At 33.2% G+C, this 15,228-nt stretch overlaps 1 protein-coding gene across 2 annotated transcripts in view; it reads right to left on the bottom strand.

Moving 5' to 3' along the window:
- Positions 1-15,228, bottom strand: part of MYBL1 (MYB proto-oncogene like 1) — a 38,140-nt gene that overhangs the window by 15,418 nt on the left and 7,494 nt on the right. For both annotated transcript variants that reach the window (XM_005689031.3, XM_005689032.3), the window contains exons 2-8: positions 12,926-13,031; positions 12,528-12,599; positions 10,982-11,074; positions 7,857-8,077; positions 5,723-5,897; positions 3,317-3,391; positions 2,413-2,517 (exon numbers count right to left, since the gene is read on the bottom strand). In XM_005689031.3, coding sequence (XP_005689088.1) covers positions 2,413-2,517; positions 3,317-3,391; positions 5,723-5,897; positions 7,857-8,077; positions 10,982-11,074; positions 12,528-12,599; positions 12,926-13,031 — 847 coding nt within the window. The remainder of the gene's footprint in view (positions 1-2,412; positions 2,518-3,316; positions 3,392-5,722; positions 5,898-7,856; positions 8,078-10,981; positions 11,075-12,527; positions 12,600-12,925; positions 13,032-15,228) is intronic.

Below are 15,228 nucleotides of genomic sequence, written 5' to 3'. Positions count from 1 at the left end.
TGACTGTAGCCATGAAATTAAAAGACACTTATTCCTTGGAAGAAAAGTTATGACCAACCTAGACAGCATATTCAAAAGCAGAGACATTACTTTGCCGACTAAGGTCCGTCTAGTCAAGGCTATGGTTTTTCCAGTGGTCGTGTAAGGATGTGAGAGTTGGACTGCGAAGAAGGCTGAGCTCCAAAGAATTGATGCTTTTGAACTGTGGTGTTGGAGAAGACTCTTGAGAGTCCCTTGGACTGCAAGGAAATCCAACCAGTCCATTCTGAAGGAGATCAGCCCTGGGATTTCTTTGGAAGGAATGATGCTAAAGCTGAAACTCCAGTACTTTGGCCACTTCACGCAAAGAGTTGACTCATTGGAAAAGACTGATGCTGGGAGGGATTGGGGGCAGGAGGAAAAGGGGACAAGAGAGGATGAGATAGCTGGATGGCATCACTGACTTGATAGACTTGAGTCTGAGTGAACTCTGGGAGTTGGTGAAGGACAGGGAGGCCTGGCGTGCTGCGATTCATGGTATCGCAAAGAGTCAGACACAACTGAGCGACTGAACTGAACTGAACTGAATAGCTACCATATCTTGGAGAACATATTGCTCAGTCCATTTGAAGCACTCAAGAAACAGTACCTGTTACTATTAAAATTAAAAATCACTAGAATGTAGTACATATTTACAATAGCAAAATATTAAGTCTCAAGTTAAGGTGAAAAAATAACTTTCCAAGACTGTTTCAAAACAAGTTCCATCTATTTTAAAGAGTCCTATAAATAAAAGAAATTAAAGCAATCTTATTTCACTAGTGTAGCCACTTTCTGAGTTTATAATCACTTTTTGGAGATAACTTCCAAACCATATACATTTCAACTTAGCTTTCAGGCAGGAAAAAGATTCAAAGAGGGAGCTTACTAGGCCCACTGGCAAAACCATAAATTTTTTTGTACTCACATACATCTGATTCTGAATACCTAGCAATTAATTTGCAGAGTTAATACAAGGATTACCAGGAATACATCTAGCACATCTACAAGAGTGGAATATAATGAATACTCAAAAATGGCAATCATTATTACCACATAATTGTCTAGAATACTTTATATGAATATAGATTGTTATACTGGATGCAGCAATTTCCCTCTAAAATCGCCAATCTCCTTATACAACCAGATCTTTATAACAGTGGATTTTAGATAGCAAGTTTGAAAAAAAAAATAATTAGTAACTTTCTCCCTTTTTAATGCAAAACAGCAATTCTTTTAATTATATTTTCCTATTAAATTACAAAATTACACTATTATCAAAAATTTTTAATGTGCTTAAACCTGAGTATATTATCTATAAATGTGGACCCGCTAGTCATGGTTATTTATTTGCAGTTTCTTAATAAAACTGAAATTAAGTATACTTCAGGTATCCCTGTTTGCCCATGGTATTTGTAGTTGCAAAACAAAAATTACTTTTCCCATGGTATTTATCTCATTCACTATAATTAACAAATGTCATTTTTATTAATACCATCTGAAATGATTTAAAGACATCACCAGTTGCCTCATAACACTATTTCAAGCCCTGAGGTTATTCTATTTAGTAATTTTGTATTAGTTCCCAGTCACTCTAAATATATTGTCCCCTGACTCTGCCCCAGATCAAGAAAAACACTTTCCTAAATGTAAAAAAATCCCAGGGTATTAAACTTTCAAAACTGTCATTTAAATACAAACGTTTTTTCTTCCTAGCACAGCCTGTTTAACTTAGCTAGAATCATTATCATTTATACTGATTAAATACTCATAGTTACTCTCATCAACCGAATCTCAGACAATATTTTTCATATCTGGTAATCAAAACCCACTTCCATTGAAAGATTTCTTTAGACAGCATTACACCTAAATCTTTCCTTTTCCTATATTTAAAACATTACTTTTTCCAATTTACTGAATTTGTGTTCTAATACAGTAGACAAGAAAACATTTTCAAATGGAGAATAAAAATAATTCTGAAGTACAGAAATCTCTCTACATATCTAATTAAATTCCTTAAGTTTCTTTTTTTTTTTCCTATTAAGGCCATTATCATATAGAATGTCTAACAGAAAATAAAGCCTAATCTAATCCGCACATTTTCACAAATACACATATTGAAGATTATACCTTAAGTTTGTTTGATATTATTCAAGAACCATCTTAATACAAAACACTGTAAAGTATGTTCCAAGAGATGCATATCAAAAACAGGCAACTTCAAAGTTGCAAATTAGAAAAACTATTTTCAGTCCATACTAAAATCTGAAATCACAATGAATATGCTTTCCATTTGCTGGCATACAAAAGTCAGTGCTGATTAAAACTATAAAAGCATATAAAGCACATAAAAGAGTCTAACAATAAAATAAAATACTTTAGATTATTTCTTACTGATGGAACTCGTTTTCTTCTAACTTCATTCTCAGCCGACATAAGAAGCAACTCAAGTTCCTTTATTTTTTTTTCCTTATCAGGATCTTCATCTACAAAAGGTTGCTAAAATAAGTTAAGCAAAAGAGAAAAAACAGATTATTTACAAAATTGCTTTTTTATTATTAATGTTCTAAGTTTTATTTTCTTCTATGCAACATAAAGTCTATCCTCTCTAATAAAGCTTAATACTACAAAATCCCAAATACTCAGTATCACACTTCTTCTGGGACCTAAAGAGGTACTGGTAAATATTTTCAATTTAACAGAAAAGAATTGGGAAATGAAAATGCATGAAAAAACTTACACTGTATCATCTAATCAATTTAAAATTTTACATGTGGAATTTGTTTTAATTTATGAATCTGAATATATACATTCTACCATTAGTAAAAAAAAAACAAAAAAAAAAAAAAAAAAAAAAAAAAAAAAAAAAAATAAAAACTAAAATACTAAATATTCAATAACAGAAAAAATGGAAATGAAAATGCATGAAAAAACTTACACTGTATCATCTAATCAATTTAAAATTTTACATGTGGAATTTGTTTTAATTTATTGAATCTGAATATATACATTCTACCCAGTTTAGTAAAAATATGTTCATGCATAACTTGAATGTTCTAAGTTGGAAGAATGAAAGAACCACCTCACTGGTGTTGTGAACTACTTTACATTGGTACAGTTTATATTTCTCAAACACACTTAAAAACTTTCTCCTTTAATGCTATAATACTCAAAATAAGTAGATCAGATAGTATTGCTTTTGGCGAAATTTTACAGATGAGCAACAGGCACTATTAGAATTTGAAAATGTTTGAGTGTTTCCTTTGGGGTTTGGTTTTGTTAATAAATAAAAAGTTACCTGAATAAACGCAGAAGAAGCCTGAACATGTTCTACACAATTGCCTTCAGGTGATACATACTGATAGCCTGGGATCTAAAAAAGTAATTTAAAATTAATATCATTAATATCATACATATAACACTATAAATTTTTAAAAATCTGAGGCAAAGCACAAAAACTGAATAAGATATCAATGTGGAAAAGTCAGTATCTCTGTCAACTTTGAGTATTTACACATATAGTAATTTCTTAATAGCTACATCTTATTCTTAAAATCTATTGACTAAAAGGCATAACTTTATTAGCAAAGACCTATTTTCCCCTAAATGAAATATGAGAATTACTTGGGCTAGATTTATCACCCAATCAGTCTACTTATTATCTACAATATCTACCAAGTGTTTTTTAAAATCTGCTATTAAAGGATTGCTCTATCTCCTGGAGAAGACAAAGGAATTGTGTTTTATCGTTCAGGGCAAAGGACTGATTGGCCCATATGAAGCACTTCTGCAGCTGGAGACTAAAGCAAGTCTTCAGTATTCACATCTCCTACTCCTACCACCGCCCCCTCCATGCCAACCTCTGTATAGAAAGATATGAAAACAGAGGCTGCTTCTATTATTTGTCTCAGAAAAACAATCAGGATCACTCATGTATTTTTAATATTTTGACAATAGACAATGAATTATTCTGTCTCTTTTCTAAAGAATCTGTAATAAAATTTTTGAAGTTACATGCAAATTTAGTGTGCAGTGGTAGGGAGAAATTTGAGAAGAACCTCGTAAGATTTTTAAAATCTTAAAATCTAATAAATATATATAGGAAATTGTCTATCTTCCATAATGGCCTATGTAAATCACTAATGGAAAAGCATTATGTACAACTTCTAACACAGAACTTAATTTTTACATTTGATTAATATCAGTTATTGCTCAACTTTCAATGAATTAGAAACATCTTTCTCAAACTTTTCATTTTAACCTGTGACAGTACTTCATACCAATCCATTTTTTTTCTTTCAAGTCAAAAGTAGAATTAGCTTTTCAGCAGTTTAAATGACTTGAACTATGCATACACAAATCTTTCAAGAATCATTAAAAGGTAAATAATTCTTAAAGTGTAAGAAATGCTCTCACATTCCAATATATTCTGAATGAGAGTATTAAACACTCAATTAGCCCCAAATAATTTAAAAAATTATCCTGTGAGTTAAAAAAAATAAATTTAAAGATAACTTTTAAGGCAGAAGCAGAATGTTTCAGTTTATACTGCTGAAATCTAGGACTCTAAAGAAAAATGTAAAGAAAAAGACAACAGAAATCTTAAGGTACTAAGTATCAGCAGATAACTGTACTGTCTTTGCAAGTTTTCCTATTTGTAAATTAAGATGTCACTACCTTTTTAAAGAGGTTCTTTGAAAATTATGTCTAAAAAAAAATAATGTCCATTTAGAAGAATAGTTAAATCTGGAATAAAATTAATAAAATTAAATACTAAGCACAGATTGTAAACCACAAGCCAAATTTTATCTTGCAGTAGATACTTTTAAGCCCTGACTTAATCTTTACATTCTATGTGACACAAATTAAGAACTGCTCAACATGAAAAATGGCACGACAGACAAGTAGACAGGGAAAAGATAAAACAAAGCTCATGAAAACTCCTAATTTCTTGCAGGTAGGAAAACGCTTTGAAAGGAAAACAGCCTGCCCTATGATGAATGTGGGTAATCTTCAATGAACCTGTCTAAACAAAGGCTGAATTCACTCAGTCAGCTAAGTGATAAGGGAACAGCAAAGTTGAATGCCAAAGAACCAATTATTTGGTTCACCCTAAATGATGGCTTGAAATATTTTTGACTGTTTTCTCCTTTAAACCATTATTTATATACACTCACCTCTTACAGGCAAGCTATCCTACAATTACGCAAAAAACATTTTTAAAAGAAAACTATAATCGATATTAAAGCACAAATCATCGTTAGCTTTGAATCATGAAGATTCGGAGAATGATAGGAAATGTACATACTAAGTTTCGTAATTAGATACTGTAAAAATGATATATAAAAGGAAATATTTTAATGAATTTGTTCCCAAAATATCTATCAATCAAAACAAGCAGAGATAAACTTCCACTAATGGAGAAAGAAATGGCAACCCACTCCAGTGTTCTTGCCGGCAGAATCCCATGGACAGAGAAGCCTGGCAGGCTATAGTCCATGGGGTTTCAGAGTCGGACATGACTTAGCGACTAAACAACAATAACAATGGTTTAACAGCTAGTAATGGTATATTTTTTCATTTTGGAAATTTAAATGTCTGTTTCTCTTAATATATTTTGTTTTTATCCTACTAAGAAACTAAACACCTTCCCATAGAGCAACTAAAGAAGATTTTTAAACAAAAAAGTATTAAAAATATGTGCCTGAACAGGTATGTAAAACTGATTCTGGGTTTGCAAATGGTCCATAGTTGCACAAGGTTTGTGTTGAAGTTTAGATGAAGATCGTTCTGATTTTATTCCATCTTGTAAGTAGCCTTCCTGCTCCACTTTTCTTCGCATAGTAGAATTCCAATGATTTTTGATAGAATTATCAGTCCTAAGAAATTAGAGTGTATATTTTAAAAAGAAAAAGAGGACTCCATAAGTTTTTAACATCATATAAAATATACAAAGTACTTAAATTTTTACAACTGGTAAAGTTAGATACTTTTCTGTATGTCTGTATATCAAATACACTTCTAAACACTGGAGATAAGGCAATAAGATAAAGTCCCAGCTCTCGTGGGGCTTACACCTTCACAGGAAGCATGGCAGCAGGGAAGGAATAAAGAAAAGAAAAACAAAAAAATAAATAAGAAGAAAAACAGTGCAATGCAGATCATTTAAAGTAATAAGAGAAAATGAGTAACTACAGTAATTTTGATTTTGAGCAATTTTGAGGGGACAGGGAAGCTAAAATCTGAAGGACAAGAATGAACTAGTCACACAAGAACAGAAAAGAAAAATAAAAAAGAGCATTTCAGATAAAGAGCATAACAAGGGCAAAAGCCTTGAAGCCAAGACCAAATATGGTCATAAAAAGACAGAATCCCAGTATTCATCTTCACTTCTTATCAACAAAACACCTATGGAAGAAAAAATTCATTGGCTCCCCTTTTACCTAAGTCCCCCTTGTAAAAACGGAAGCCTTAACCTATAGCTACTTATAGTATACATTTTAGAAATACACAAACATTTACTGAGAACCTACTTTATGCTAAGCACTAAGCTACATTCTATGGATAGTAAAAAGATGTATCAAACACTGAAAACATTAGAAGTTCCTCAACCAGCTTCAGTAACTTGGATAAAAAAACTTAACAATATGCTTTAATTTCTCTAAGACAAATATAGCAATGTTGCTCTGCATTATTTCACAAGTATATGAAGATTAATTAAGAATATATAGAATATAGTGCTCTATCTCCAAGTTTCATCAGGAAAGAACTCAACTTTAGCTGACCTGATTCCAAGTTGTAAAACTACCTTCTAACAAAAAGATATGAGAAGTTTGTTTTTCCTTTACATAAAGCCAATAATTGACAACAGATGGGCACTCCAATTGCTAGGTAAATAAAGGATGAACTACATGAAATAAAATGGTGCTGTCAAGTCTTCTGACTCAGGACTAAATATTATCTTGAGAACCTACATATAATGGGTGGTATCTGCTTGGTTATGTGGGTGAAAGGTGAGATTTCTCTTTTTTTTTTCAGTCTCTTATCAGATTGCCTATGATGGGCATCACATTCTGAGTTAATGTTTGTTCAACAATAAAAGTATTTGATTTCTATTAAAAAAGGATACATGTAAATGCATTTAATTAACTACTATGTACTATACAGAGATTACAACAATAAAAAACAAGTGCACACCTTCTGAGTGAGGAATAGATTTTCCCAAAATTGCTGGTCTACTGTACTGCAAATGGCTAGGAAGCATCTGAACCAATGCAATGTATAGTGTATATGTAGCCCATCACTACTCCTGATGGAAACTCCATATTTTAGCCACATGGATATATATATACACTACTCAGGATCTAAAGCATTAATTAAGAACTGAATTTTCTCTAATGCACTTTCAGAGCAATTTATTTCAGCCAGTGTATTTGTTATTCTCTAGTCTTATGCAAAGAATCCAATATGAAAGAAATCTCTTCAACTTAGATTCCATTACAGCTTAGTTTGTACAAAGAGTGCTTGATTGGCACTAATATGTAACCATAATTTAGGGGAGTGCATTAAATGTTTACATAATCTAAAGGTCTATCATTTTGTTGCACAAATTACTGCTATAAAATATTTTGTTAAAAAAGTAATTACAAAAAAAAAAAAGTAATTACATCCCTTCCCACAAAATGTACTACAAGTATCACAAAGGGTTGCTTGTATTCTGCAGTCTAAATTTTAATTATAAATAAAAGTCATGGGGTACCTATAAATATATTTAATAGTAACCATAATAAAGATCAAGTTTAAAGTACAGGAAAATATATATTCATTTGTATAAGTACCTTCCAGGAAGTAGTTTGGCAATTTCTGCCCAACGATTTCCCAACCGCTTATGTGCTTCATAGATAATCCTGTCCTCCTCTTCTGTCCAGGACGACTTCTTTACCTCAGGATTCAGATGATTATGCCATCTTTCTCTACACTGCTTGCCTATTCTTCCTTTTAAATGTTTTGCAATTAAAGACCATCTTTTTGGCCCATATTTCTGAACTAATTCAATAACCTAAGAAATAGAAAAATAAAGTTTAAAAAGTATGATTTTTTTAAAAAATAAATAAGTCATGTGGATATACTGTACTGTACAGTACAGTAACTATAGTCAGTAATACTGTATTGCATATTGAAAGCTTCTAAGAGTAGATTTGAAAAGTTCTTATCACAAGAAAAAATATGAGTAACTATGTACGGGGATAGATATTAATGAGATTTGCAGTGGTCTAGAAAACTCAGCAGTGGCCATAGGACTGGAAAAGGTCAGTTATCATTCCAATCCCAAAGAAAGACAATACCAAAGAATGTTCAAACTACTGCACAATTGCACTCATCTCACAACAAAGTAATGTTCAAAATTCTCCAAGCCAGGCTTCAATAGCATGCAAACCATGAACTTCCAGATGTTCAAGCTGGATTTAGAAAAGGCAGAGGAACCAGAGTTCAAACTGCCAACATCTGTCGGATCATCGAAAAAGCAAGAGAGTTCCAGAAAAACACCTACTTTTGCTTTATTGACTACGCCAAAGCCTTTGACTGTGTGGATCACAACAAACTAAAGAGATGGAAATACCAGACCACCTAACCTGCCTCCTAAGAAATCTGTATGCAGGTCAAGAAGCAACAGTTAGAACTGCACATGGAACAACAGACTGGTTCCAAATAACAAAAGGAGTCCGTCAAGGCTGTATACTGTCACCCTGCTTATTTAACTTATATGCAGAGTACATCATATGAAATGCTGGGCTGGTTGAAGCACAAGATGGAATCAAGATTGCTGGGAGAAATATCAATAACCTCAGACAAGCAGATGACACTATCATTATAGCAGAAAGTGAAGAGGAACTAAAGAACCTCTTGATGAAAGTGAAAGAGGAGAGTGAAGAAGCTGGCTTAAAACTCAACTTTCAGAAAACTAAGATCATAGTATCTAGCCCCATCACTTCATGGCAAATAGATGGGGAAACAATGGAAGCAGTGACAGACTTTATCTTTGGGGGCTCCAAAATCACTGCAGATTGTGGCTGCAGCGATGAAATTAAGACACGCTTGCTCCTCAGAAGAAAAGCTATGACCAACCTAGACAGCATATTAAAAATCAAAGACATTACTTTCCAAGCTATGGTTTTTCCAGTAGTCATGTATGGATATGAGAGTTGAACCATAAAGGTGAACATCAAAAAATTGATGCTTTGAACTGTGTGGTGTTGGAGAAGACTCTTGAGAGTCCCTTGGACTGTAAGGAGATCCAACCAGTCCATCCTAAAGGAAATCAACCCTGAATATTCACTGGAAGGACTGAAGCTGAAATTCCAATACTTTGCCCACCTGACGCAAAGAACCAACTCACTAGAAAAGACCCTGATGCTGGGAAAGACTGAAGGTGAGAAGAGAAAGGAACGAAAGAGGATGAGATGGTTGGATGGCATCACCGACACGATGGACATGAGTTTGAGTAGGCTCCAGGAGTTGGCGATGGACAGGGAAGCCTGGTGTGCTGCAGTCCATGAGGTCTCAAAGAGTCGGACATAACTGAGCAACTGAACTGACTGTCATAATATACATATTATGTTGTACATCTGAAACTAATATATAAGTGAAAGTGAAGTCACTGAGTCATGTCCCACTCTTTGCGACCCCATGGACTGTAGCCTGCTAGGCTCCTCCAACTGCAGGATTTTCCAGGCAAGAATACTGGAGTGGGTTGCCATTTCCTTCTCCAGGAACTAATATATAATTATATCCCAATTTTTATTTATCTATTGTTTTAGGCCACCCCCCATGGCATGTAGGATCTTAGCTACCCAACCAGGGATCAAACCAGTGCCCCACGCATTGGGAGTGTGGAGTCTCAACCACTAGATAGCCAGGGAAGTCCCATATATCTCAATGTTTAAAAAGCACTACCTTGATAGAATCTTAAAACATAACTCAAGAATGCTATTTTAAATGCATTAAATCCAAACCACAAGTATAATTTTAAAAAAAATTTTACTAAAAATATTCCTTCAGCATTTGCCAAGTTCAAAAAATTGATCCCAAACTTATCTAAATACAAGGTATTAAAGTGACCTGTAAATTAAATTGTTTCATACAAAATTAATATGAAATAACAGTAAAATGTTGAGACTTAAAGATTTTCTACTCTTACATTTTTTTTAATGCTTTAGCGGAAAGCCAAATAAATCATTTTGGAAGCAGGAAGGATTTATAGTTACTGTCTATTCATTACTTTCTTTCTCAAACTGAAAGGATACAAATCACACATTTTAAAACTTACCACTGGCCAATTTTTTTTTTTTTGAGTGGCAGTAAAAATGCTCTAATTTTCCAACGACATTAATAAGATGATGCCATAAAGAGCATGAACTAAAGGGTAATTCTCAGAAGACGACAGTAACTTTCCCATTCTTCTCATACTTTCATAACAAAGAATTACCTTGCTTTTGAATCCTCTAGCTCTCTGGGAACAAGATGATAAGATATCTGTCTTATGTGGGAGCCCATTTTAGGTTAAGAGGGAAAGTTAAAGAATAACTTCCTTATACCTCAAGTTTTCAGATAAAATAAGAATAAAATTGAATTGTTTTAAAACTGCTAACTCAATTTTCAGTAAGAAACTATGCCCTAAATGTCGCTAACCTAAGCTCTAAAAAGGTGACTAAGCTGACAGTATTTTTTATTCTACAAACCAAACTTTCAGCCAGCAAAAGCTATATTATATTACACTTGGTTTGACTCAATTCTGAAAAAACTACATCTCAAAATACTCAATTTTCAATTCTAGTACAAGCAGTACTCAGAGAACAAATCCAGGTGATTTAAACATGTATTTATGTTACCCAAAAACAATGTATTAGTAAGAAAAAAAGCAAGTCCACCTACACAGTGAAAATAAAGAATATGAACATGTTACCCTCTGATCTTCTTCTTTAGTCCAGGGACCCTTTATCAATTCTGGATTTAAAACTTTCTGCCACCGATGTTGGCATTGAAAATCAGAACGATTCTGAAAGAATTTAGATGATTTTGTTAATGAACAACTGTCTTCCAAACTTTCACAACCTTAAGAAGAAAGTTTCTAGGAATAATACATTCAACAGCATTCTCTAAAAATGCAATATTTATTTTATATGCCTGTATCCCAATTCATTTTTAATTAAAGTTGTCAGCATTGCTTAGAGTATAAATAAAAATTATATATTTGAAATTAAAATTATTTATCTCTATACCCTGCCTGATAACACAAGCAAAAAAGCAAAATAACACAGATACTAACATTAAGAAATGTACTGATGAATAAAAGGGAGTAAACAGACAACTAAACAATACAGACGTACAAACTCAAACAGCATAGCAGCCTGGACTCATAGAGTATAGCAGTACCTAACTCTACACAATTCAAAAAACACCCAAAAGGCATTACTAGACTACTGCATGGTATTTAAAGGATGTTTATAAATGATAACTCCAAGTTATCAAGAAAAAATAAATATATCCAGATTGATATACATTATATATCAGTTAAATATTTAAGCACTGAAGTTCAAAAGGAAAATGAAATTTACCAGGGTAAAGCCTTATGTAGAACCATGTCAAACTCGAAAAATGATTAATAAGTGTAGCCTTATTTTTAGTCAATTCATGACTTAGTAACTCCTGTGTATTACAAGGATAATACTACTAACACAACTTTTCCTTTAGTGATTTGGTTTCTAAAGATATTAGTTCATATACAGGATTACAGATAATTTTGAATGACATAAATAGAAATACTGTATTTAACCACAGCTCTCTCCTGATGCCTAGCGGACTTGTTTTTATTCATACTGAGTGTTTCATGTATAGCTTCGGTACATCAATGCTGATTCACTTTAAGGTTATCATTTTCTCAAAATAATCAGGTTGTTCTTGTACATCCTTGTAGCATTTCTCTGTTGACTACATATGCTGTTATACCACTGAAGTTAAACTGATAAAGCTAATGTAAGCAGCTTTTCTAATTTAGATTCTACTTATTGAACATGTGCTAAATGTAAGGCACTGTGCCAAACATCCTATATGTTACTTCTAATTCTCACAGCAACATAGCTTCTTCTGGTTTCATTAGTTACCAAACTATTTCAATAGATTTAACTTCTCTCAAAATGTTTTAACATTGATTAGCAAATTATAAAGCCCTATCCAAACTCTGTATCATTTTTGCTTTAAGTCAGCCATCTTTTTTAGGTCTGTCCTCTCTTTATGTCAGTCATCTTTTTAGATCCCCAGATAAATTAATTACTAAAAAAGAAAACCCAGACTTTCTAAGTTTCCAACTGTAGGAAGAGCAGAACAAAACAGTTGTTTTTAGGATGGGAACCTAAATCTAAAATAACGTAGACACATTTCTGAAAAACAGCAACTGTAACCCCATGGCCTAAATCATTTGTGTTAGCAGTATGAGATAGTGTTTCACTTACTTGAAGATGACGAGCAATCAGAGTCCAATCATCAGTTCCATGTTGTTCAACCAACTTCTTTAACTTGTCATCCTATTAAGACAGGTTTATGGAAATGAAAAAGCTTTCCCTCACCCTATTCCCCTATTCCTGAATATACTGTCCAATTCTTTCACGTCATATCTGGTGGCCATTTTTAGAGGCACTGAAGCCATTATCACACATGTTCTCCCGTTTACTAAACTGATTCTGTCAGTCTCAACATCAACCCACTCTTCATGTATGGTTGAAGAAGAAAAATGTGCAAGTTAGCTGAGGGATAACTTTTCTCATGTTGTGTTTTTAAGTATCTTTAATACATATCTTATTAATCAACAAATATAAGTATGGAATTAGTAAACCATATTACACATAATCACCTCGTCTCTTGTCCATTTTACTCTATTCCAGAGTTTCTTCAACCCTTTTTGTTGTGGTACTTCATAATCATGATCAGCATACTGAAGGTCATCATCCTCATCCTCACTGAAAACAACACAATTTGAAATCAAGATTTTTATTTAAATATGTGAATTCAATCACTAAATCTGAACACATAGATACAACTAAATAAGCCACTCAGACTAGCAGACATAGGTCCAATGAGATTATTCAAAGTATAAAAATATTAACAGTCACATAATGGACAGGAGCTATAGTGCTTACTAATACCAGAGGAATGAAGCTAGATATGTCAGCAAGGGCCAAGTGATAACCTTTACGTCATGCTAAGGAGTTTGGCCTTTATTCTTAATCTGATCTTTAACCTACAGAGTTAAAGGAATTTAAGTAAAGGAGTAAAAGACAAATATCTTGTGTTTCAGAAAAAAATCACTGGCAGGAATGTGGAGAGATGGAGGAAGATCAATTAGTGATCTTTCACAAGAATACAAGTAAGAAATTATTAGGGCCTGGCAATGATAATGGTAAAATACAAAACACAGTCAGTTAAAAGACATAATGTAAGAAATCAGCCATTTACAACACCAACAGCAAAAAAGTTAGAATACGTAGAAATAATTTGAATATACAAGATCAACATACAGTAAACTACAAAACACTATCAGGAGACACAGAAGGATAAATGAAAAAACAATCATACCACATTCTTGGGCACGAAAACAATATTACAGATGTCCATTCTCTGTAAATTAATTTATAAATTTAAATTAAATGAATAAAAATACCAATAGATTTTCAGAGGAACATAGACAAGCTGATTCTATAGTTCGTATAGAAAAACAAACAAGCAGTAATACCCAGAAAAGCTCTAAAAAGAGAGAGAGAATGAGCACTACCAAATGCCAGAAAATACTGCAGAGAAACAATAAATAATACTCAAATCAATGGAACAGAATAGAATATTCAGGAAAAAAAACTCACATGGGAATTCCATCAATTATAATATCAATCAGTGTGGTAAAGATGGACTTTTCAACAAAGGGTGACAGTGGGTAGTTATTTTAAAAAATAAAATCCTACTTTAAAATAAAAGAATTCAGATGAAGCAAATATTCTACACTTTAAAAAATGAAAACATAATAGTACCTATTACGGTGAAAGTGTTAACTGCTCAGTCCTGTCCGACTCTTTGTGACCCAGTGGATTGTAGCCTGGCAGGCCCCTTTGTCCATGAATTCTCCAGGCAAGAATATTGGAGTGGGTTGCCATTTCCTTTTCCAGGGGATCTTCCCGATCCAGGGATTGAACCCGGGTCTCCTGCATTGCAGGCAGAATCTTTACCGTTGGAGCTACCAGGAAAGCCCTATTAGCCCTATTACTTCTAACTTTTAGGGTAGAACTCTTATTTTTTATATCCTAGAGTAGGAAAGATCTAAATGGACAAAAATCGAGAAACCATAAAAGAATAAACCAACTAAGGTCATGATAGTAGCAACAGAAAGACACACATAAAACTGAGAAAAAAGTATAAACGAAAGGATTTTGTTCAACTGATGAATATGAGAGACATGGGAAGAAGATTCAAGGACAACTCCAAAATTTCTGGCTTTGGAAACATAGAGCTATCCGCTGAGATAAAGAATAGAAGGAGAAAAAGAACTTTGGGAAGGAGAAGGGAATGAGGAGAGTAAGTAGTCTGGACTGATTTCAAGGTATTTGAGAAATACACAGGTGGATACTAGATATATCTACAAAGCATTGTCCAGTAGAAACATAATGCAAGCAACCTAAGTAATTTATTAGCAACCACAGTTTAAAAAAACAGGTGAAATTAATTTTAATAAGAAATAATATTTAACCCAATCTATTTTTAAGTGATCAATTCAACATGTAACCAACATAATCACAAAATGTTTTACATTCTTTACTTCTTACTTAAGTCTTTGAAATCTGGCATGCACTGTCCAGGAGAAAAGAGAGCCAAAGGCAAAAGAGAAAAATAACAAGAAGATGAAGCTGATAGAAACAGCCCGGGAGCAACAAAGTGAATTCCTAGCTTCAGACACAGCTAACCAGAAAAATAAAAATAAAAATTTTTAGATGTAATAAAATAAAAAGTACACAGCAATTCAGACTAGTAGTACATCAAGAATTCGACAGCCACATGTGACCAGTGGCTCTCCTATTGGGCAGAGCAGATCTTGAAGACAACTGGGCATGTGGATCTTCTGCTCATCTCTAGGTCTAGGGGAGACTTAGTTTTGGCAATCACTAGCACACA

Source organism: Capra hircus, chromosome 14, assembly GCF_001704415.2.
Source record: "Capra hircus breed San Clemente chromosome 14, ASM170441v1, whole genome shotgun sequence".
Taxonomy (NCBI): Eukaryota; Metazoa; Chordata; class Mammalia; order Artiodactyla; family Bovidae; genus Capra; species Capra hircus.
This window is presented reverse-complemented; position numbering and strand designations above follow the sequence as displayed.